Raw genomic sequence first — 26,667 nt, forward strand, 5'->3', positions numbered from 1 at the left:
TACATCAAACGTTTTTTAAGCCTTGGATCAACATAAATGATAAGCACTAAAAATGAGGGGTGGCAACAAAAACGCTAATAACACCATAAAGTATGTAATACTACTCACAATCGAATAATAAAAAGTAAGCCCATGGAAACAAGAACCATTATATTTTCTAATAATTCCCAATTTAAACATTTACTGCCGTATTCGGGACACAAATCTTGCACGTTGGCATCAATCCTTGCTCTGTAGAATTTGAGACGACTGCATTTGCCGTAACGCAATTGAGCTAGAACTACTTTGGTTTGCCGGGGGAGGTCAATTTTGTCAGGTACAATGGGAGGAGTCGTTCTCCTACATTCACCCGGTAGCCATTTACCGCATCTGCTGATGGTCTCTGAATGATTTGGACGGTCTCTGCAATAACACCCCAAAATGTATTGCTTAGACAGCATGTAGTTATGTCTTCGCACTGGTAGGATCTTTGTCCCTCAATGGATGTCGTCCACATGAGAACTGAGGAGACAGCCCGTCGCAGTTCGGAGGGCGGCAATCTGACAGATCTGAATATTATTGCACTGCGTGTCACAAAGTTGACGAGACCACACTGGCGCCGCACGGGAGAGTTCGGGGGGTCCCAAAGTCCGACGACGACGCTTGTGACCCACTGCTGGCTATGTTCACACAGCACCTTGCGACATATCCAGTATGACTATACTCCCGTAGTGAAGTGAGGCCAGAGCAAGATCGGAAATGTACCCACTACATGCACCGGTTACACTTCACCGACACCGACCGATGATGGAGGCGGTTCTGGCAAACCGAACAGAACCAGGGTCCGGGGTTCTTTTCAATCCCGACACGGAGCAGAAGCGTACGGAGAAGGCACTCCTGGATGTGCCTCTCCCATGACGAAAAAAACCAACACGTATACTAAGGCGACAGCCCTTGCCGATGAGGGTTCCCTTGGGTCAACCCGGTGCGTACAACCGGCTGCCATGGGATTGATGGGGACTTTGGGTGTGGAAAGGCGTCGAGGGTGGTGATTGGTGGGTTTAGGTGGAGGTCTGGACGCCCAGTGTGACTCCCGAAAGTGGGTATGAATTTCGTGCTCTACTCCCAAATACCTTTCTCTTAGGGCCCATATTTGCATATCGGCAAGCATGTGCGGTTTGGGAAGGGGTTTTGGGGGATGGGGCGGCCACTCAGTGAGTCCCATATTGCAATGGTCAGCAAATACGTCCTATTTGGAAGGTGTAATGGGTGTGGGGTGGCCCCATAGACACTCTTTCCCAAATATTGATATCAGATTCGGGCTTTACTCTCAAATACCTTCTATTTGAGCCCCATATAGTTATGGTCGTAAATTTGTCCTCTTTTGGGGAGGGAGCGGCCACCAAAACACTTGGTCCCACATTTGGATATCAGATTCGTATTCTAAACTCAAATACCTTTCATTGGATTCCCACGGTATAGCTGTGAGCACCACACAGGCTGGAACATTGAGGTCCGATCTTTGCGGTGTTCATTGCTGTCATTGCGTCCACAGGTTGCGTATAGTGGAATGCCTCATACGAAGTAGCTGCAACGGTAGTCGCGGACAATCAGCGGTATCAGGAGGATAATCTCAGTGAGATGTCTGACGGCACCGGCTCTTGCACAAATACTGAGTGCCTATGATGCTCGATATGACAAGGCGGGTTATCGTTGCCTTTAAATAACCAATGCCCACCCTGTTCCTGCGGCGTTCGGTGCTTTGAACCGGAACGAGCTTGCTCACTTACAGGAGCTTGACAAGGATGGCCACCTCCACATGAAAATGTGGCTACAACTACTACTACTACTTTGAGTCCCATATTGCCATAGTCGGTAAATATGTCCGATTTGGAGGTGTTTTGAGGGTTGGGGTGGTCCGACAATTGGATATCGGATAAGTTTTGTAATCTTAAATTCCTTTCTTTTTAGTCCCATATTGTTGTGATTGGTCTATATATTTGATAGGTTTTGGGGATGGAAGGTACCCCCAAGGTACCCCATCCGAAATTTGGATACCAAATTAGGGTAACTTTTTCCAATTAACTTGTTAGACAACACACAACCAATTTTAAAAGGTTATTTTTCAAGTTGTCACTTAGTCCTTTTTTGGATTGCCTAAGTATCACAAAAATGAGCTGTCTAGTGAACAATAAAGTTTAGCCACCTCTCGAAACGAGACGTATACCAATGGCTGCTATGTTCTATGTCCAAAGATCTATTAATCAGGCAATTTTTCTTTCAATAATCAAATCTTTCCGCTTAATATAATTCTCATGTTCATCAACTCGACTCCGCTTTGGAACAACTAATGTAAATTAAAATACTAATATTTATTTAAATAATATTTTTTTTTATAAGTTTTATAAAAAATAGAAAAACACATTGAGAGCAAATTTATTCAAATTTTTAATTTGAATATTTTAAATTTAAAATTCTAAACTTATTTTTGCAGCAAAATTGTCCTCACATAATTATATTCTATTCTTCTTCTTGCACTGGTTCAACAATCTTCAATAATGTCCATAGCGCCACCACCATCCCTTGCGGCATCTATTATTGGTGCATCTAGTTTCGTTTTCGTAATGGGATAAACATGGAGATTTTCTTTGAAATCATTTATATCCACAATGGTTGTAGCATCTCCTTCGCGAGGTATGAATTTCAAATCTAATTTATTAGCTAAAGCATTAAAGAGTTCTTCATCAGCCTCTTCCTCTTCCTCTTCGTCATCTTGCTCCTCCGCCTCATCGCCAGCATTTGCAGTTTCTTTGTCCATTAGCTCGCCATTGTTTTGTTTGACATTACCAATTACTTGAATGGATAGCTTGCGCATATTGGTTCGCTCATTATTCAGACAGAAATCAATTATTTCCTGTTTATTTAGCGTCTTCAGTACTTCTACCTCTTTCCGTTTGCGATCGAATAGATATTCTTCTGTGGTTATTTCTCCCCAGTTGCGCGAAACTTCTTCGTTTAGACACATATCCACTACCTGTTTAATTTTGATAAGTGATTCCCGCACATGCTCGTACTCGTCCTGGGGCATCTGATCGAGAATTTCTAACATTTTGCTGCGGAATGATTCTATGCGTTCCTCAACATGGCCAGCAGAGTGTTTGGTTTCTTGCGAGTTCACAGTTATAGAGTAGCCTGCTATGCCATAATTAACGCGCATTGAGGAGGCAACATAATAGCCTAGCTGTTCTTTTGTACGCAAACAGTCAAAGAGAGGTTCTTCGACAAACATCATAAGCAAGTCCAAGATACTTTCAATGCGCACAGAACATGGACCAATCTGATAGAAGTTTGTCACAACCGTATTCACATCCTTGTCATTCAAAGCATTGCATCTTATGTAGTGCGAACCTTGTGGCAATTGGACAGTTCTATTCTCGATGTATTTCGTCTGTAATAAGCAAATAAAATGTTTACATTTTCCATGTGAAAATAGTTGAGCTAAGAAAATATGCATATATATTTTTCCAATACCTCTTTAATACGTTGGCAGTTTAAGGTGGTGAGAACAGAATTCATGCAATTGTGGGCAGCCTCTTCTGTTAAATTTCCCTGCATTAATGTTTGAACATACAGCTCCTTTGTGTATATATCGGCAAAATCTAGCATATCATCAAGTGTGATATCATTGAGGCTTTTGTACTTATCAATAATGGACCAATGTACATTCTCCACTATGCTCAAACGTATATCCCTGAAAATCATTGACAAATTTTATTGTGATGGCCTGAATGAAAATAAGATTGTAAGTAACATACTTATTTAATGCCTTCGGTTTGATTAAAGCATTGAAGTAGTTCTTTTTTAGATGTTTCTTAAAGGCCTCTAATTGCTCTTCTGTAATATGTTCTCGCACGGAAACCATACATTTTGTAATATAATCCACCACCAAATGGAGTTTTTCGTTGTAACCGTATGCCTAAATGAAAAATTCAGCAAGAAATTGAGAAAAAAAGTATATTGGTCAATTTTAGGTGTAGAAGGAATTTTAATTTTGTGATTTATTTCGCATCTCCCTGTGTAATTTCCTACCTTTAAAACAACTCCCCTTTCTGCCGCATAAACCGAGTAAGACAATCCTGCCACTGTTGCTGGATACAATTCTTCGGCTAAACGATATTTGACTAAGTGCGAGTACAAACCACACAGCACCTCACTAGAAATGCAACACAATTAATAATAATTTAGATGTTTCTTAAACAAGCACCACTTACTTCTTTGCACTTTGTCTTGGCAATGGCGACACAAAATAGAAATACATGAAAGCATCTGGCAATTCAAATTTATCATCCTGCCTAAACCACAACTCACATGTGTCGGTCTGAAGTATCTTTTTGGGGGCCAAAGGTATTTCGGGCTTACCATTCTCGACCCAGAACAAACGAAAATCGTTTGGAAGAAAACGATTGGGCTTTGGCATGAACAACTCAGACAGGGGTTTACAATTGTCCCATAGATCTTGCCATTTTTGCGGCATTTTGATGGAGGTGTACTCGGTACCAAACCATTTTTCCTTCTTGTCATACGTTATACCATCGTATTTTTGTTGCGAGGTAACCATTATGTTGAAAGAAAACTCATTTAAGTGCTTTTTTACATCCTGCACTTGCTCCTCATTATATTCGAAGTAAAGTTCAGTGCCTGTCAAAATGTGCTTTGGTGGATAGTATTTCGACTGTACTACTAAATGTTGAACATTATCGAAAGCTGGTTTTTGCGAGCTAAAACGAAAACCGGTTTCTTCAATTTTAGCCAATTCTTCGTAGGCTTCTTTTAATGAACCACTCTGAGCGAATAGTTTTATATAGGCGAATGTGGCAGCGAGAACTTCATCCAAATGTTGGAAACCACTATCGGTCAAATAAATGCATAAATTGAACAAAGAATAGATAGAATTTGTATCAAATCCAGACTCGTCTACACCAGCAATGAGTTCCAAGGCCCATAGCCTGAAAAGAGGGAAAAATAAAACTAAAAATCCATTTGCAGATATTAAATTGCCTCTCAGTTACATACCTCCTTCTTAAATATGCACACAAACTTCCTTCCCCCTCATAACCGATAAGATAGGACATAAAATGGTCTGGCTTACATTTATAGAGCTTTGTCATGGACGGTAGAACCCAAGTTAATTCTAATTTGCAAACATTTTCCACGGGCTTAACGAAGAACACCTCATTATGAAACTCAGGACTAAAAGCTTCGCGATAATTATACACTTCAAAGTTTTCGCCATCCAAATTGTTGCTGGGAATGTCGGAGAAGTGTTTCACAACCAGGGCTTCAAGTTCATCTATGGGTAATCTGGCTTGGACACACACGCGCATGCGATGGCCACTGTAATGACGTTTGCAGAACTCATGCAATTCGTTATGTAACACTTCGTCGTCGATATTCTCTTTTAATGATTTTAAATTACCCCATGGAAATGTGCTATGGGGGTAGTTGGGATTTGCCAAACTGGCCAACAGCTGATCTCGTCGAGCTTCATCATCGTGCAAAGTTTGTTGGAATTCTGATTCAACCGCCTCACGCTCTCTTGCCATAGCTTCTTTCATCATAAGTGGTGCCTTTAATAGAGCGGTAAAATAATCCATGCTGGTATCCAGATGCTCTTCGGATACTTCAAAGTAAAAAAGCGTTTCTTCACATTCAGTGTTGGCGTTGTCGAAACCTCCACACTTCTTAATATGGGCATCAAAGGCATTTTCTGTGGGATACTTTTTGGAACCCATGAATATCATGTGCTCCAAAAAATGGGCCAATCCTTGGTAATTTGAGGGCTCAGAAAAAGAGCCAACATCTACAAGAAGGGCAACAGCGGCTAATTTCTCATCGCCTGCAAAGAATGTTTTGAAAATTACATTTTAGCAATTAAAAATTAACAAATGCACAAATACTTAAGCTACTTTACATTTATGCAATTCTGGTAGTATGTTCTTCATCAACAGTGCCTTTTTTTAATGTTACCACCACTGTGAGGGTGATGTTTATTTTTCATGGTTAAATCAATAAGCTATCGAAGAAATACAGTTTGTGACGTAAATACCCCGAACAAAGATATTCAATAAGAATGTGTCACGCTGGCAGACATTAACGTTTTTTCCAACATGTTTAAGCATAATGAAGAAAATTTGATTCGATATCCCATCTTACCTTCTTCAGATTCGTCATCATCGGAATCTTCTTCTGAGCTCGAGCCGGACTCTTCACTACTTTCCTCCGACTCTTCTGCAGCTGAATCACCAGCTGTGTCACAAGAGGATGTTAGACCATCATGGGGTACTGGACTTGGATCCGAGACCAAGAGAGCGTGCAAACCATTGACTAAGACCAAAGTTCTATATATAAGAAGAATAAGAGAATAAATATAATTTATGCAAACCAGTTGTGTAAATTAATTAATCTTGGATGATACATAAAGAAAGTTTCCAATTTTCAATTTTCTTAATCAATGATTAGACTGGGAGAAAGACAAAACGAAACAAGACGTCTAATATCTACACTTTTACCCAAATATCTAGTATCAATTGCTTAAGATGTAGAACGACTTTAAAGCTATTAATAATAAACATCGTTAACGGTTGGTGATGATGGATGCACACATTTCAAATTTCGTTAGACTTACTTGTAAAGTTTCTTATCATTTTCAGACTTGTCCGGAATTTCCAAATACTTAACACCATCCTCCGCTGTGTTGACCATCTTTCCGTTAAATTCCTGAGGCCTTAGAAAGTATTGTTTATTTGTCACAATGTGACGGTGCTGATGGTGATGATGATGTAGCAGTTGGGTCTTTCGTTGTTGTTGCTGTCGCGTGTTCAAAAATCTTATTTGTTCAGATGTCAATGTCTTCTTTGGGATATATTTGAATTTAGCCAAAAAGTACAAGAATTTTCCTATTTTCGTTGTTGTATTGGGAAAGGCTGCCAAAGTTGTCACAATTATTACCTTTTAGCGACGTGGTTGACACTTTTGTATTCGAATTGTTTTATTGTTTTTATTGAAAAACCTCAGACTGAGACTTCTTAATTAATAATTTTGATTTCACGACAATAAATTAAACTTCTTTGACTAACCTTAAAGCATAAGAGCTGGCTGGAAGGTCTGGTTGTCAATTTGCATCTATTTTACATGGCACATCATATTGCATGGTCATTGTGATGGGGACTTTACATGCTACATCATGATGCATGGACATTGTAAGGACTGGTATTATTGGGTTGCCCAAAAAGTAATTGTGGATTTTTCATATAGTCGGCGTTGACAAATTTTTTCACAGCTTGTGACTCTGTAATTGCATTCTTTCTTCCGTCAGTTATCAGCTGTTACTTTTAGCTTGCTTTAGAAAAAAAGTGTAAAAAAAGTATATTTGATTAAAGTTCATTCTAAGTTTTATTAAAAATGCATTTACTTTCTTTGGCAACCCAATATATTCGTTTTTCGCCATTGTATCATTGTTTTGTTTATCAGTTTTACCCAATCCTCAATTGTCTCATACAATGTTGTATTTTTAAAGTAACAGTTCAGTTCTTGAAATACTCTACGATTGTTGTGTCTTGAAAGCAGAAATTAATGGTCTTGCGCAGGCCTTTGATACATATATACCATAATACAGGTAAAATATGTTCCATAATGCCCAAATTTTCTTTTTTACCTTTTTTGAAGTCGATAGGTTAGGTTAGGTTTAAGTGGCAGTCTGCCATCAGACACACTTAGACGTTTTCGTCCATTGTGATACCACAGAAACAGAAGTAGGAAGATGCCTTCTAGTTTCTACCGTTGAACCATCCAAATCGTTTTAAAAAGCCCAATAACTTCCGAATGTTCACATCCGCTAAATCAGACAGGTTCTCAAAGAAGTGAGAACCTGGAGAAAGTGGAACTCCTTCTAACTGCTAGGACGGGACACACCCACAGAAGGTGTTCTGTAGTCTATTCTTCTTCGATGTCTTCACAGCTTCTGAAAAAGTAATTCCTGGCAAACTTCAGTCTGTCAGAATTTTTTCCGATAAGACAGTGACCTGTCATGACGGGCACAATGATTGAGACGTCTGGTCTAGCCAATGACAGCAAAGCAGTCTAGATGAGGCCACACAGTTTTGGATTGCTCACAGACCTCTCTTTGTGACCATTTATCATTCATTGCCCTTAGGGCCTGGTTCTGAAAACTTAGCTTACATATCGCTAGAGGCATACCCACAGATTCCAGTATACCTGGAATGTATAGGGTAGTTTCTAGTCTCGCAATCTCCTCTGCTTTTGATATATCGGTGGCCCGGCACTCAGAACAGGTGAATTTTGAACTGTTCAGCCATCTCGTTGAGAGATCTGCGACAGTCAAGAGCGGTTTTTGTGTTCAGAAATACGTCCTCCATGGATTTTATGGCTGTCTAAAAAGATATTTATGCCAATCGTCGTAAAGACATTATATCTTAGCCATTCCACCACTTACTTAATTGCAAGGATCTCTGCTTCATATACACTGAGGTCGGATAACCTCTTCGATATGACCAGTTCTAGATCTTTAGAGTACACCCCAAAGCCCACTTGGTCATTTAGTTTGGAATCATCCGTATAGAAGTCTTTGTAACTTTCCAATCGGTTTTATCAGGAATAGTTGTACAGTAATTTTTATCAAAAAGCGGCTCAGATAGGGTTGAAGTCGATAGCTCAACTAAAACTATATTTGGCGCACCTTCCCATACATATGAAACCAGTGTGTGACGCTCAGGGGCACGGCGGTCTGACTCGGCTATAAAAAGAAGATTCATATCACCGAGCTAAAACTTGAATCGGTCAGCACTCCTTCATAGGATATTCGTAAGAAAGTTTATTTATTAATTTTAACCTTATTGATACCATTTTGTAAATGTGAAAAGTTGACTTTTGTATAGATTTTCTGAACGTTATATTACGATGAAAAGATGAGACTCTTATTACAAGCATATGAAAATGAGGAATTAAACAAGTAAGAGCTTGCTAAGTTCGGCCGGGCCGAATCTTATATACCCTCCACCATGAAACGCATCTGTCGAGTTCTTTGCTCAGTATCTCTTTTTAGGCAAACAAAGAATAATGAATAAGGACGGAGGAGGAGCTATATCAAGTTTTGTGCCAAATCGGATGAGAATTGCGCTCTCTAGAGGCTCAAGAAGTCAAGATCCCAGATCGGTTTATATGGCAGTTATATCAGGTTATGAACCCATTTGAACCATACTTAGCACAGTTGTTGGAAGTGATATCAAAACACCACGTGCAAAATTACAGTCAAATCGGATAAGAATTGCGCCTTCAAAAAGCTCAAGATGTCAAGACCCAAGATTGGTTTATATGGCAGCTATATTAAAACATGGACCGATATGGCCCATTTACAATCCCAACCGACCTACACTAATAAGAAGTATTTGTGCAAAATTTCAAGCACCTTGCTTTACTCCTTCAAAATTTAGCATGCTTACGACAGGCAGACGAACGGGCGTGGCTAAATCGAATTAAAATGTCATGCGGATCAAGAATATATATATACTTTATGGGGTCTTAGACTCATATTTCGAGGTGTTACAAACAGAATGACGAAATTAGTATAACCCCATCCTATGGTGGAGGGTATAAAAAAAGGAAATAGATAATCAATTCGATTTTATCCCTCTACATCCCCTTTAGTCCTTCAAAAAAGAAACAGCATCGCCCACTGTTATGTTTATACTTAGATTTTATTTAAAATTATAAATACATAATTACATTTATATTAATTCAAAAATTAATTCAAATGTTATTTCTAACAAAAACAGGAGATAACAAAGAGCAGAAGGTTGCTGATTAAAAGTTCATAAATAATAGACAAATAGTTTTGCTTTTATCAAAAGAAAGATGTTGTATATGAAAGAAATTAAATCAAAAGTCAGTTACAAATAAAGGGGTGCATGGAAATGTTTTTATTCTGAAAATGTTGGATATTTTCCTATTTTCAACAATGTTCTATTTTTTCTGTAAGTGCACGACGTTTTTATTTTAGTGATAAGGGATTAGAAGCTAGGAGAAGGCAAGGAGATTGACCAAACATATATAAAAAAGGAATAAAACTGGATGTTTCGGGGCACTGGGCACTTATGCGTTTGGACTGGGCAGTTAAAGTTCAAGAGATTCGAAAATTAGGAGTTGCATACCCCAGAAAAACACTCAACACATTTAACATTTAATTGCCATATATAAATTTGATCGTTTTTTTCTTTTAAAAAAAAACCAACGAAAATTGCAAACAGTATTGTGTGATTAGGATAGAGAAATAAGTTCTGCCAATTACTTTTTGTCAATCCCTATTCCATGTCCGGGATCTTTTAAATACCCGTTTTTGCGAACTACCATAAATAAACTTTTCAAGATATGCTATTAAGTACATAACATTCAGTAATGTTATGCCGTTTCATTAGTTAATACAATTTTATTATTATTATTTTTATTTAAGATGCAACTAAAGTTTTACAAATTAAACAATGGATTGTAATGGAATTCTACCTTCTGTTATGTTTTTCTTTTTTAAATAGGCGGCTAATTGAAAGTTAGGAATTTATCATTTAACTTCTTTCAAAAATATAATCTTTCTTCTAAAAGTAAAGATGTATATTTTCAATATATTTTAGTGGATGGCCATGTGTGTTGTTTCCATGTTATGCTGTTTTCATAAATGATTTTCTATCAAATACTTGTGGTGTGATGAGATAGATAAATCATTGGTTCCATTATGATATTAGAAAAAGTTTTACGCATCTAATTTTGTTTTTGTTCAGAATTTTGTTTATTTTTTCCCCATTATTTCATTACAATTACAAAAAGATTTCAGATTTGCGAATAATTAAAAAAAAAACAATAAATTCAAAAGTACTTGCGTTGTAATTGTGTGGTAGGAGTGTAAAAGTGAGAGGGTGGAAGAAAATTCTTGCTGCAGTAGCATTGTATACAATCAATGAAAGTTTTTTTTCTTCGTTTGATAAAAAATATACAAACTAAAAAAGGAACTCCAGTTTCTGCGATTAAACAGATTTTCTTTTTTTTTTGGAAACGACAATGAAAACAAATAATTCAGGTGTGTTAAGTGCGGCTCGCTGCAAACAAACCCCTTAACATGTTTTTTTTTTTTTTTAATAGAAAAAGTGATAGTTGTTATTTTGAAGTAACGGTTCTTCTCCGCTTTGATGAAATTTGAAATTGTTACTATTTTTGTGTTTTTGTTCATATTAAATCTCTATTCTTTTCCCTCGTTATCATCGCTGGCTTTTTTCTACATTAATTTGTAAAATAGCTTAAATTCTGCTTGCTTTGCTTGTGGAATTTGTTTGTAAAGGTTTTTGTTTGTTTCTTTTTGTTTTGTCTCTTGTTGGTTCAACAATAATTTCGTCATGTGTGTTGTTGTTTTGTGGTTTGAATGGTTGGTTTGTTGGATGCTTTTTTTTTATTATTATTATTCTTTAAGATAAATTTTTACTTCAAACTAATTTAACCGCTCTTGAATAACAGAATGGCCACCTGACCTAAGTAAAAGTATATGAAATGGCGTGTTTCATGTGTGACATAGGATCCAAAATTTCTTCCTACAATACAATGCCATGTGGGGTTATATTTCTTGTCGAATTCTTTTTTGATGAAAGCGGCGATATCCTGCAAAGATAGAGAAAGACAATCGAATTATATATGATAATATAAAACAAAAAAAATAAAATGACAGTTCTTAAAATAAAAAATAGAAAGGCTTTGAATGCGATTCGCTTTCTTGCTTGCTCAGAATTTATTCATTTATTTAATTTTTTTATGTAATTCAAAGTCACTTGAAACCGGTTTGAACAAAATACATTGAACTACTCTTAAGTTTAAAAAAAAACTATTTTTTAACTTAAGAATAAAATATAAATCAAAAAGAAAAAAATAATAATCAATAAACTGAGAGATTAATTATAAAATTTTAAAAACATCATTGATAAACTTCCCAATAAGTTAAAATTAGTAACAAACTAGTAAAAGCGTGCTAAATTCGGTCGGGCCGTTCGTTTATACCCTTTACCATAGATCGCATTTGTCGAGTTCTTTTCCCGACATCTCTTTTTAAGCAAACAAAGGATAAAAGAAAAGAATTGCTATAATATTGGAGCTATATCAAGTTATGGTCCGATTCGGACCATAATTAAATCGAATATTGAAGACCATAGTAAAAGTCATTGCGTAAAATTTTAGCCAATTCTAGTAAGAATTGTGTCTTTAGGGACTCATGAAGTAATATAGAGGGATCGGTTTATATGGGAGCTGTATCAGGCTATAGACCCATTCGGACCATATTTGACATGTATGTTGAAGGTCATGGGAGAAGCCCTTGCACAAAATTTGAACCAAATCGGATAACATTTACGCCCTCTAGTGGCTCAAGAAGTCAAGATTCAAGATCGGTTTATATGGCAGCTATATCAGGTTATTGATCGATTTTAAACATATTTGGCACAGTTGTTTGAAATCGTAACAAAACACGTCATGCGAAATTTCAGCCAAAGCGGATAAGAATTGCGCCCTCTAGTGGCTCAAGAAGTCAAGATTCAATATCGGCAACTACATCAATATAAACGTATTCACAAGAAATCGATAAATCTCAAAAAATAAATTTTCTTATATTCTCGCCAGTTGTGCCAGAGTATACCTCGAAGAATATGAGACATTATCAACGGGGGAACTAACTTCTCCTTAATAGGAAAAGTCAACATTAGATCTGGGCCGAATTACCGCCCTGTATCACAAATTGTTTCATAGTTTTATAATTGATTAACTATAAGGCTTTACATTATGAAACAACAAGTAAGTCGCTATGCATAGCATGTTTTTGTTGGGTTCGATTAAAATTCATAATAAATTTCCAGGCCATTTGTCCGTCCCAGACGAGTTATTTTTATTCAAATAGGATGTTAGGCATTCCTCATAATATTACCATTTTCATCTAGTCAGCACGTGTTTGCCACTATCCACGCCATATTTCGAAGCCAATTGTTTTGCCTTCTAAGGCCCACAATCTAAGACGTTGCACATTGCTGCTCTATGAAGGTGTATGCCAAAGTTAAAGATTTACAATGTTGAATATATATGTATGTAATGCCAAATTGAGATTAGAAACAGTCATCGGCATTATTTTTCTATTGCTTACACAGCACATTACCAAAACTACATATTTTTGTTGTACGAATTAATGTAATTAAACACGCGATACATCATAACAGCTATTATTGACTATTTCGCAGGATATTTCCCTTACTCATTATCTACGGCATTGTAGGCACTATTCTGTTAAATCAATATTCTTTTTCTGCATTCTTTTCTATAGAATATACATTAAAATTGTTGTCATACCGCCAAGCACCACCTAGATTGATAGATAGGCTTGGTTGTAATTTCATATTGTTATAACATTTATGTGTTGTTGTCAAGGAACTCTCCACACACACACACACACGCACACACATACAAGTCCTCGACTACTATACACTTCACTTTCCTTTCAACATGGTATCGTGTGGTTCAGAGATTTTTTGGCATTTGGTTTTGTGCTATGCAAGAAGGATAAATGTTTGTATGTATATTTATTATGTGTGCGTGTTAACAGGAATGTAACACATTTTCAGGGTGGTAGTATGAGTGTTTGTGTATATATGCAAGTATATACATATATATGGATATTTACTTACAACAAGCCTACTACCGCTATTTGATTCCTGTGCTCCATTTTTCTGTTCGTATTAAATGTATTTAATAGGTCGTTGAAGGGAACTTGACTGTAACATTCCTTTCACACGCACTTTCTAACCCATATAGCCAAAATGAACAATAGCAGTCTTTCAGGGGTCATAGCAACACAGCAATTATTGAACTGCCAAGTGTCAACTTAACTATGTCATAAACAGCAAAATTAAAGGATTAAAAAAATTAAATGTAGTTGCCGTTTGAGAAGTATTCAATTCTCAAATTATTGATTTTATTCTTAAGAAATTTTTATGCGAGTATTGAATGTTTTGAAATTTGTGTAGTACTATAGCCATATATGGTCTAACGACATGGCTAATTTATGAGCAAATTAAACGAAATGAACGCCACTTATTCCGAATCCTACTTCTCTCCATTCTCCATTCTATTATATTCCTTAATTTCTGCTTTATTTTTGGTATAATTGCTGCATTTCCTTCCTGTTTTATGCTAACAAATTGAATTTCCGTTTAATGGATTCAGCTTGTTATTCGTGATTTAGCTTTTAACATTGATGTTTGTTTCATATCAGCAGCACCAGGGGTTTTTTTATTTATTTGTATGAAGGACTCAACATGACTAAGATGTCTGTTCTAGCCAATGACAGCAAAGCAGTAGATCTCTTTAAGTCTAGATTAGGCCACATAGTTTTGGAATGCTCACAGCCCCCTCTTTGTGACCATCTATCATTCGTTGCCCTTCGGGCCTGGTCCTGAAATCTTAGCTTACATGTCGCTAGAGGCATACCCACTGATTCCAGTATCCCTGGAATGTTAGGGTAGTTCCTAGCCTCGCAAGCTCGTCTGCTTTAGAATTCCCTGGGATATCTCTGTGGCCCGGCACCCAGAACAGGTGAATTTTAAACTGTTCGGCCATCTCGTTGAGATATCTACGATAGTCGAGGGCGGATTTTGTGTTCAGAAATACGTTCTCCAGGGATTTAATGGCTGTCTGAGAAGATATTTATGAAGTCGAAAGCATACGATGTTACCCAAGTATCTGGAAACATGCCAAAGATACATCTGCGAGATCGCCGGATCAGAAAGAAACGCCTACCCAATATGGAAAGCCTGTGCTCGTGTAGATCCGATCATGAGTATTAGATTGCCTCATCTTTATAATGACAGTTTACGCATTACTCCGTTATGGCTGGCACTATGTTCGCTTTTCGCGACATTTTTTCGTGTTTACTTTTTTTTAGGTAATAGATTTTGAAGGAAAACCACCAAGAAAGGGCAAAAGTCGGGCGGTGCCGACTGTATAACACCCTACACCTACCCTATAAGTACAATGTGGGAGCTATATTCAATTCTGAAACAATTTTGATCGACCTCGGCGGATGTTTTCAGATGGGTTTTTAAACAATCCGTATAAAATTTCGAGCAAATATGTTCAAACTGTAATAACTACGGTTAACAAATGACAACATTATTACAAACTACCCAAAATTTGACGAACATATATATGGGAGCTGCATATAATACTAAATCGATTTCGAGCAAACTTCTCGTCAAGATAAACCTTGTGCAAAATTTTAGCAAAATTTGTCAAAAAATGCGCTTGTAGTGGCTCTAGAAGTGAAAATCGGGCGATATGAATATATGACAGCTATATAAAAATCTGGGCCGATTTCTCAGTAATCGAGTAGAGAGTCATACGAAAATCCTTCCTACCAAATTTCGAGAGAATCGGTTAACAAATGAGCGCTTTATTGCAATATTTCTCAAAATCGGACGAACATATATATGGGAGCTATACCTAAATCTGTACAGATTTCTTCTCAGATCGAAAACAGTCGTCCACGAACACGTACACTGAAAGCGTTGTGCAAAATGTTGGCAAGATGGGTCAATAAAAGCGCTTGATGTGACTCTAGAAGTTAAAATCGGGCGATATATATATGGCAGCTATATCTAAATCTCTACCGATTTCTATGAAATTCATCTACAATGTCGGGAGTCAAGAGAAAATCCTTCCTGCCATATTTCTTGAGAATCGATTAACAAATGAGCATTTGATTGCAATATTACTGCAAATCGGACGAACATATATATGGGAGCTATGTCTAAATCTAAACCGATTTCGAGCAAACTTTAAAGACATTGCGGAAGTCGTCGAGGAAAGCGTGGTACAAAATGTTGAGAAGATTGGTCAGTAAATGCGCTTGCGGTGGCTCTAAGAGTGAAAATCGGGCGATAAATATATGTGAGCTATATCTTAATCTGAACCGATTTCCATGAAATTCACCTGTAATATAAGAAAGTCATTCCTGCCAAATTTCGAGAGAATTGATTAACAATTAACTATTTTATTGCAATATTACTGCAAATCGGACGAACATATATATGGGAGCTAAATCGAATCAATAGGTGATTCTGAGTCGATCAGTATACTTATCAATGGGTCTATCTCTCTTCCTTTTGGGTGTTACAAACTAATTCACTAAGTTATAATACCCTATGCCACAGTAGAAGTGTAGGGTATAAACTTACTGATTTCATTCAGTAGGACATTCCTTCATTACTTATGAAAAAATCTTCAAAAAGTATTATGATTTCATTGAGATTTTTGTAGTGTTTCAAAAAATAACCGTGGAAAATGTGTGTTTTTAACTGTGGAAAACGAATATAGTACCAGCCTTTATGCGGTAGTCCTATGAGCCCGGTATAATTCCTGTCATAGTGCCCAGTGACCTCTCATCAAAGGCCAGCAGTAGACCAGAGTGTTCTGGCAGTTCGCCATTTATGATTATTACCTCGCCACCGTCTTCGCGATGACCATTCCCTCTACTATGTTCAGTAGTGTATAAGCCCTTTCCGTGTGATATTCGTCCGCCTTCCCATTTTCCGGAACACATCTAAACCTATACAATATAATAATGATTTTTCACTTATTGTATCTAGTTCAATTCAACTTCCTAATTCATCATTGTAACCTTCAAACAAAATATATAACCTGATTATCTTCTCTAATTTAAGTACATCGTATTTTACCATCCTCGCCGATCCCTCAGCCAGCCTTGTCCCTAACTATTACATAGAAAATGAACGAAATCATTGTCATTACCTTGGTTAAATGCCGCGACAATCGCATTGTGCGAGGAAGAGTGGTGTTATGTATATTTACATTTGTGTCTTTAAGCTGAGGAATTTGTGGCAGACAATTTTTCAGGGTTTGGGGGGACAATAACATTTAAGGTGTTTCACCTTGTACTACACCTTAAACCATTCATCATCCACCCCCTTATTTATGAGGGTGAGGCGAATGTGTGTAGCTCAAACGCTTGTAAGTGAAGAAGAGATACTGTGTAGTCAGTATTAGGGGATAGTAGCAGTTTTTGTTGTGTGTGTGTTTTTTGTTTTGCTTTATAGAAATTGCAATTTTTTACTAACGCTTCTGACATTGCGGCGTCGCGTTGTTAGCCCTCAAGTATTTATATATATATATTTTTTTTCTAGTTCACTCTACTTCCGTTAAAACAATTGGTTTCGTTCTCTTCCATACAGACAGACAATGTCATTTTGTCTACCGCATGACCTTTTCCGGCCCTTTCTTTTCGATGGGGGTATAATGACTATTCAAGCTTTCTTCCTATTCCTTTTACGCTAGTAAATATTTTATATATTTTGTTGAGTTTTGATTTACCAATGACTAATGCCAGCAACACAAAGTAAATAATTTGGGTTTAGATTGACTCAAAAGGCTTATATAAAATAAAAAATAAAAATAAAAGGCAAAAGAAAATTCTTGAAAATTTCCTTAATATGTGCTAAATATCAATCAACAGCCTTTAAACGTAAATTGTTAGATAAACTCTGATATGTCTGTTCTGGATGCTTAATCAAACATTAGCTTATGCATTTCCAAGAATTTTTATTTTACGTAGTTAAAAAATGTTCACTGATGCTAAGTATTATAAATTACTATAATCTTCAGTAAATAATAAGAAACATTTATAAAAGTTGGTGCTTATCTAACGAAGTGCAAATGAAAGGAAAGAAATGATTTGCTGCCATGCGATATTTTTAAGACCTTAGAAAATAAGATCCCCCACTGGAGTCTGGTTTGCGTATCACGATCTATTCAGAATCATATTTGGCCAAGAACGGCTCCTCTTCGCAAATCTACGGCTACAACAACAAAATAGCTCTTCCCATATTAAGAAAAAATACAAGAAGACTATGTCCAAACGTTCCACTAAGAAACAGAAGGTACACTTCCCTCATATCAATTAGTGGAGCTCGACTCTGGTTTTCCCTAATTTACATAAAGCACACCGACATCTCCTTTGGCAAATTAAGTTTCTCGAAGAAGTTTCTTAAATTATAAATATCGCGTGTTATGTCTGTTAGTCTAAGTCTGTCAGTCTGTTATAATAAGGGAATATTATTACAGACTGGCGCTATTACCCATTGCGTTATCAGGTATAGAAGACATTGACGAAAATGTCAACAGGATTACGACCGCACTGGTGGGGTCCTTCGAAGATAGTTGTCCTCTTCGGGATAGGAAATCAGCCCAAGAAAAATCCTGGATGGCCCGGGAGATTCGCAATATTGGGAAAGAAGTCCGCAGACTTTTTTAAAGAGCACGTCGTAAAAAAGCAGAAGTTTATTGGGATGTGTATTACACACGGCTCAAGATATACAATAAGATTACCAGAGCGGCAAAACGTGCCTCCTGCAAGCTTTTCTGCGAACAGGTCGATAACGTTAATGACGCCCCCAACATAAAAAAGTTTCTCTCAATAACCCATGTCCACCTTGAAACTTTAGTAGACGACATGGGAGTGAGAGCAGAGACAACGGAGAATCCTTAGAGACTGGATAAACCATATGCTAAGGAACAGGTAGTTAAATTGTGTGTCCCATTGCATAAATATAAGGGAGAGATTGGCACAGGAGAGGACTGCTAGGAAGAAAATGTGCAACATAAGAACCATAGAACAGGTTCAGAGAATATGTTGTCTTGGCATAGGCGAAGCGATGAGGACCACGCCCACTAGAGCACTGGATACTATTCTAGATATCCGACCCATTGACATACAGATTAATTCTGAGGCAGCCACTGCGGTTATGAGACTTAATGCGATGGGAGAATGGATTGAGGATGGGAGCAGCTCATACCATCGCGGTATAATCGAGGCGACGATAGGAAACCTGGGAGGAAGGGAAGAGGTTTCCGATTGGATACCTGATATGAACCTTAAAGTCGAGTGCGAGGCACTGCCGTCATAGGCACAGTCTTGGATTGACGGAACCCTAGTATTGCCATCTGGAAGATCATGTTACACGGATGGATCAAAGCTGAAGGACAAAGAGGGCCTGACCATAGTACGGTCCTGCAGGCGGAGATCCGGGCGACCACGGAATGCGTGAACTGGTGTGGTGCTAACGCGAGGACGTCGAGTGTGAACATATTGCCATAAGAGCAATAACAACCAGGACGGTAAGATCACGAACAGTCTTGCAGTGTAAGGAGATTAACGCCTTCTCTGAGGATGGCAAAATCCGCTTCGTTTGGGTGCCGGGCCATAACGGAGGAAGGGGAAATGAAAGGGCAGGCGATTTGGCGGTGAATGCCAGAGAACTGCCGTCAATAAACTTGGTTAACCCCAAGGCTTTCGGGACGACGCAGTCCGAGTTAAGGGAGTGAGCGGCGAATGCGCATGCAACATTGTGGAACAGCGAAACGGTCGGTAGGACGGCGAAAGTCCTATGGGGGGGTTCAGATCGTAAGAAGCCGAAGCTATTACTGAAAGGAAGCAAGAAGGAGGTCAGTATAGCTATAGTCAGTGTAACTAACGGTAACTTATGTAAAATCGGTGCGGCAAGTGATGGCATGTGTAGGGCATGCGGGGAAGATGATGAGACGTTGGAGCATTTTCTTTGTCATTTTCCGGCTTTCGCATCTAACAGATACCGGCACTTAGGTGGAGAAACAATACCAGACATGAACCAACTTAGGGGAGTGGTATTGAAAACAATTAAGGATTTTGTAAGTAGCACGGAATTCCTAACTTAAAATTTTCTTTTTAGAGGTTACTTTATAGTTCTTAGAGAGCACAACAAGCCGAATACTGACTTAGATATATGTCCATAGTGGCATGGGCCGGATTAATATCTGAACCCTCTTTTCAACCTAACCTATCAGTTTGGTTTTTGCAGCGACTGCCTGAAGACTTCGGGCCATGGTGCCTTACAGTTAGTAGTAAGAGAAAGACCACCGTTCCTTACTTTTGTTATGCCCTTGCTGACTACAACTTGGAGATTTAGTTTTTTGTACATTTTTAGGCCCACGGTTTGAAAATATTATTTATTTGCTATTACAAAGCAAGCATTGCTCTTACCTTTTCAATGTTATATTTCTCCAATGCTTGTGTCGCACAATCAACAGCATCCTGTTGCATTTCTTCGCTCATATCGGCATTTTTAATAACTGCTTTGCGGTCGGACATTTTTGTCTTTTGTTGGTTGTTGTGTCTACTTAATAATACTTATACAAAAAATAAGTTCTTTCGCTATGTATTTTCTCCGCTACTGTAGATCTGAAAATGAAAACAAATTTTCAATTAAATGTGACAATCATTTCAAAGAAAAGAAATATACATTCCAAGGTGAATTGCATTGACATAATCGGCAGAGTTGATTTTTCCCCAAAATATATACAGCATATAAGTATGTAACTCAAGGCGTATTAAATACCCCTTGATGTAGCTTTTTGATGATTTTCGACTCATTTAAAGTTCAACACACAATGGAAATATGTGGTCTATGATATAATATCCTCATTGTTTGTCTATTAATAGAGAATTTCACTCAACCATGCCTACTATTACCTTCATCTTATGCCTGTCCACAAAATCAATAATAATTATGTACTTCCTTTTTATTTTCAGCATTAACAACGTAACAGCTATTAATAGAGGTGATTTTGGAGAACATTAGCAAGTACGTTACATGGAGTTGGGTAAGTACTAATATTTATAATATTGTATTAATTGTATGGGGTATAAAGATTAGGAATGAAGATTGCAATATGCTAATTTTGCCCATGCACATTCCCACTAAGGAAGAGGGCAAACTTCTCACATATCAATGAGTGCAGTCCGATTTAAGTTTTAAGTTCAATGATAAGGGGCCTCCTTTTTATAGCCGAGTCCGAACGGCGTGGCGCAGTGCGACACCTCTTTGGAGAGATGTTTTACATGGCATGGTACCTCACAAATGTCGCCAGCATTAGGAGGGGAAAACCACCGCTGAAATTTTTTTCTGATGGTCTCGCCAGGATTCGAACCCAGGCGTTCAGTCATAGGCGGACATGCTAACATCTGCGCTACATATTTTAATCAAAATTAAAATATATAAATATTGGAATATCTTGCCTTACCCTTAGATTTGTGTCTTTGATTTGGAAAACATTGCACTGCAACGCAATGCAAAACTACGTATGTTTCTAAGTATTTTTGTTGTTAAAATGTCAATTAATATCGTTAGCATTAGTGAGGGACAGACCCCTGCTGACAAATTTTTGGGATGTTAATGTCTGTAAAGTTTGCTCGAAATCTGTTCAGATTTAGACATTGCTCCCATATATATATTCGTCCGATTTGCAGTAATATTGTAATCAAATGATCATTTGTTAATCGATTCTCTCGAAATATGGCAGAAGGATTTTCTCTTGACTCCATATTATAGATGAATTTCATAGAAATCGGTTCAGATTTAGATACAGATGTCATATATGTATATCGCCCGATTTTCATTCCAGAGCCACTGCAAGCGCATTTTTTGATCAATCTTGCCAAAATTTTGCACAACGCTTTTCTCGACGAGCACCACATTATCTGAGAAGTTTGCTCAAAATCGGTTTAGAATTAGATATAGCTCCCATATTTACGTTCGTCAAATTTTGGGTAATTTGCAATAATGTTGTCATTTGTGAATCGTAGTTATTACAGCTTGAACATAATTGCTTAAAATGTGGTAAGGATTGTTTAAGAACCATCAGAAAACATCCGACGAGGTCCATCAAAATTGTTTCAGAATTAGACATAGCTCCCACATTGTGCCTATAGGGTAGGTGTAGTGTATTATAAAGTCGGCACCGCCCGACTTTTGCCTTTCCTTACTGGTTTTGAAATTTCTATTAGTAAGTTTTGGATGGGGAATTAGATTTGCTATCTGGTAAAAGATATAGATTAAGAATAGTTTTTATTTTACACTTATTTCTACTTAGGTATATTAGTTATTTTTTGTAATACGAGGTTTCTGGCCTAATTGATTAGTATTGCAATAAATGAAGGAACAAATATATATGACGTTGAACGCCTGGGTTCGAACCTTAGCAGGAAAATCAGAACATTTTTCAGCGGTGGTTATGGCCTCCTAATGCTGGCGATATTTGTGAGGCAATCAGAGAAAAAGGCGAGAACATCAGAGAGTAAAATAGAAATTAAATTTTCAGCGGTTGTTTTCCTCTCCTAATGTTGGCGACATTTGTGAGGTACTATGCCATAGAAGCCATGTAAAAATTTCTCCCCAAAGAGGTGTCGCACTGCGGCACGCCGTTCGGACTCGGCTATAAAAAGGAGGTCCCTTATCATTGAGTTTGAACTTAAAACGGGAAGCACTCATTAATATGTGAGGAATTTGCCTCAGTTCCTTAATGGAATATTCATGGACAAATTTGCAATTGCAATAGGTGATTTCGTATGAAGGTTTCTTTGAAAAAAATTTAAATTTTTGTTTGTGTGAGCAAAACGTTTTTTTTTACTCGATACCAAAATAGAATAAGACCTTAAAGAAGACAGATTTGAATGTTCATTTGTCAGCGAAAGGTGTCACCAACATGAACATATGGTTAGGAACGTAACATATAAAATATAGCAATAATTGTAAAAATTAAAAATTTCAACACAGGGCCGACTTTGTCCGCCATATATATTTTTTCAGTTTTCTTCAGTGAAATTAATAGATCGGATTGCACCCTACTTGTGGTAGTTGCTAAGGCTCATAATAGAGGTCATGCATGCAAAATTTCAGCCAAACCGGATAATAATTGCGACCACCAGGAGCTCTAGAAATCAAATTGGGAGACCGGTTTATATAGGAGCTACATTAGGATATAGACCGATTTGTACCATACTTCACTTTTTTCTATATTACACTCAAATATACATATGTGCAAAATTTTAGAGCTCTATGTTAACTCTAACGATTTGTGTCCAACGTGGTCGTAATAATGAACTCAATTTTCTGAGTCTGTTTAAAAAATTGCTTGCCACTCTAACCTAAACTAAACTTTTCTAAAAGAAAAGCTTTTAAATAAAATTTGAGCTACATACCTACGTAACCAACTTGTTTGGCGGTATCCTATTTTTGCAATACCTAGCAAGCAATCACTTCATATCGTTTATAAATTGACATTGTTTATTTATGGCATGCAAGTAAAAAATAATGACAGCATTATCGCCCAAACAAACGTTATCATTCAAAGAAAGTAAAAGCGAATCACTTGATAAAAGCATTAAGGCCAAACAATTTAAAAATGAAACTATACACTGAAGAATAGTTACACGCCCACTTTTAAATAAATTGTCTTAGTTTTCGATTTGGCCAAATTAAAGCCATCTCTGTCATTAGAAGCTGACGTCACCGCTTGAGGTGTATTGAATTCAAATATTTATTATGCATAGTAGTGGTAGGCAAACTATTTTTGGCCGAAAATGAAAACACACAACTGGATAACCAGTTTTTTAGCAGCCGTATACGGCCAAACTTTATATGTATGCCTATTCTATATTTGTATGTATATACGTTTGTGTAGACGTTTTCTAGGGAAGTGTAGCGTGTTATTCTTTCCGCATATATTACCAAGTAAAATACATAGGCAAATAAATCCAAACGGTATTATGGCAAAAATTATTTGAAAAAAATCAATTCAAATTAGAAAATACAAGGTTGACGCTAGCTCGCTCACTAAGCAGTGTTTAGCAATACAAATGAAATAAAGTGCATAGTCTACTTTTAGGATGATAATAATTTCATAGGAAATCGAAAAGAAATAGGAAAATGTAGCGTATTAAAAAAAAAATAATTACTATTGGGCTAATTAAATTCAAAACTAAGAACACACAGAACATTTGTAGTACCTATACGATATATTTAAATAATTGTACAAAATTAAAAAAAAAAAATATTCTTGGTTATATAAACTCGGTTTATACTCTTTACTTAATACAACGAGCAGAAAATCACAAATGTTGCATTGCCAATTAGCAAATGCAAATTGTATTTCAATTTTTTTATCTTTCTTCGCATCTTTCTTCTCACAGAATACATCACTCAATTGTTTTTGTCAAAAGTTCACACTAAAATTAACTTGTATTTCATAGTTGGCTTAACATTGATGTATTGAAAATTTGTCCATGAACATTGCACTAAGGGAAAGGGGCAATATTCTCACATATCAATGTCCGATTCAAGTTTAAGCTCAATGATTAGGGACCTCGTTTTTATAACCGAGTATGTTCCGGCTAGGATTCGAATCCAAGATTTCAGCATCATAGGTGGAAAGAGCTTTAGCCAATTAGGAAAATACTTGTGGCTTTAAACAATAACGGCGATAAGTAGACCCCCAAAAAACAAAATATCCACTCCTAAAAATAAGATATATCCATTTATCTGAAGTAAAATAGTTTTTATTTCCTTAACATTTGATTGCATTTCTTCGCACAAAGCGTTTTTACGCCTTTCGTTCAACTAATCCTACAACCCTATTGTTGTTTTTGTAAAGCAGAACAACAAAGCATTTGAGCGAATAGGCAGCAGACATGGCCATCAATATTATGACAACATCAATTAGCTGTCGGTTGCTTTGTTGGGCAATTCGTCTCTTATAATGTCTAGTCCACAGTAAGCACCTACACAATTTCATAATATAAAGTGTGATGTGCATGTACCCTTGGACCATATGTTTAATGGAGAACTAAACAAAACACCTGTAACAATCTTTTAGAATAAATGTACTATGCTTGTGATTTGTGGCAATCTACAAAGCATATCTCTGGAAAGCAACTTTTTAGTTATAGAATATTGGTTCATTTAGATGTTATTATAGCAGTACACTGAGGCGGCAACCGTTGCCAATGAAGGACTCCATCGGGTCAATCTGGTACGTACAACCGGCTGCCATTGGTCAACCGAGACTATGGGATTTAGTAATGAACTCAAATGCAATTTTTTTTCTTTTAAATACTGAAAAAGCCGGCAAGCAAATTAAGTCTCCAAATTGCTTGGCCCCTTGTTTTCAAAGGTCAGACCCACTCACTCTAAGATTGTAGACACTTTGACGAAACACGCCGACACCAGATTACTAACACTCAGATGGCAAAGGAAGACGGTAGATTACTGCAGACTATGCTACGAAATACGGTGTCTATCCCTTATACTGGTCTGACTAATATACAAGTATCTGGGAGTATTGGTAAACCGAGACTATGGGATCTGTAAGTACACGTTTGAATTGCCAAAGATTTTTGGGGTTGACCTGGGTTTGAAGTGGTTGGGCCCCACGTTAGGGGAATCGCAGACTATTATTTCCACGATTAGCCTACCTTTACACGATTGATCTGATCTGATTAGGCGCCAGAGGACTTCCTCTGGGTAGTATAAGTTGGAGTCAGGGATACTAACGGTTATACATATATCTCGACTTGAAATAAACATGTTAAGTAAAATTTACGTGGCTAACATTTTTTTAAAAGGAATAGATTTCAAATGTAATCCACCCATAAAACCTTGAAAGCGATCGAATTTAAAATTGCTGAGAACGCGTTAAAAATAAACAATTTGATCCACGTGGTCTTGAATTTCATAAATGCGCTAACCAGTAACATGGGATTGGGTATTTTTTTTTTCTTCTTGGTATTTAAACACCTACGATTAACACGATCATTATTTTCAATTCGAAGATATGGCATCACCGTATTTTTGCATAAATATGAATGAATTTTACAAAGAAAAAAAACACGAAATTCTAGGATGATGATCTGAAAATAAAAACACCAATGTCGAGAAGATTCTAAATTTGTTGTTGTTGTTTGATAATAAACAATGTTTTTTGCATGAACAAAAAACTGAAATCTGCTGAAATCCCAAATCTACCCAGGTTACGAGAAATGAACGCAACATAAATACCTCCACTTTTACACCCTTCAAATGCCGTGTGTTGTTACGTAGGAAACCCATCCTCAGAACACGAATAAAAAATCAATAGGACCAAAATTATTTAAAGCAAGTTGACAAAATATTAACAAATTTCACAACCATATATTAGTAGTGCATGATAAATGCATATACGTATGTATATATTATGTGGAGCCAACTATTAATCACAGGTATTTTTTGCATTACTTCTTTCTGGTCTGGGTATGTCACGGTACATCTCATTTTTTCACTCACCGTACCGTTTTTTGACAAACTTTAATGCCTTTTCTTTAAATAAATGAATTTAATTGAAAAATTTTTTTTAGTTAAGGTTAAAAAACCAGAGGCATTAGTAATTTCTTGTTTGGGAAAAACTTTGCCGAAAGTCGTACGCAGCGGTATAGTTTTATCCTTTGTCACCTTCGAAGTGTCTTGCACAATAAACTATAATATGAAAGTTAATAATTACTTCTTTTTCTGTGATGGTTTTTTATTTTTTCTTATTCGCTTCTAAATATTTGGCGCTATATTTCAGCGGTTGGCCAATTTTTTGAATTTTTGCGTGTGTTGCTCTACGGTGTGTTTTTATTAATGTGGATTTTTGTGAGTGGTATTTGCGACGATTGGTTGTCTCCCAGGCGACTTCTTT

General features: G+C 37.0%; 2 protein-coding genes across 2 annotated transcripts; both read right to left on the bottom strand.

The window, feature by feature from the left end:
• Positions 1–2,316: 2,316 nt before the first annotated feature.
• Positions 2,317–7,139, bottom strand: LOC106093313 (nardilysin). The gene is made up of 8 exons (XM_013260366.2): positions 6,665–7,139; positions 6,193–6,377; positions 5,053–5,875; positions 4,251–4,985; positions 4,069–4,192; positions 3,795–3,955; positions 3,511–3,730; positions 2,317–3,427 (listed from the first exon to the last, which is right to left on the bottom strand). Exons 1-8 carry the CDS (start codon positions 6,739–6,741, stop codon positions 2,522–2,524), a joined length of 3,231 nt encoding a protein of 1,076 aa, XP_013115820.2. The 5' UTR covers positions 6,742–7,139; the 3' UTR covers positions 2,317–2,521.
• Positions 7,140–10,274: 3,135 nt separating this feature from the next.
• On the bottom strand, positions 10,275–26,644 carry LOC106093078 (dynein light chain 2, cytoplasmic). Its single transcript, XM_013260061.2, has 3 exons — positions 26,488–26,644; positions 20,159–20,356; positions 10,275–11,694 (listed from the first exon to the last, which is right to left on the bottom strand). The coding sequence occupies exons 2-3, from the start codon at positions 20,264–20,266 to the stop codon at positions 11,533–11,535; spliced, it is 270 nt and encodes an 89-aa protein (XP_013115515.1). The 5' UTR covers positions 20,267–20,356; positions 26,488–26,644; the 3' UTR covers positions 10,275–11,532.
• Positions 26,645–26,667: the final 23 nt, after the last annotated feature.

Source organism: Stomoxys calcitrans, chromosome 4 (genome assembly GCF_963082655.1).
Source record: "Stomoxys calcitrans chromosome 4, idStoCalc2.1, whole genome shotgun sequence".
Lineage (NCBI taxonomy): Eukaryota > Metazoa > Arthropoda > Insecta > Diptera > Muscidae > Stomoxys > Stomoxys calcitrans.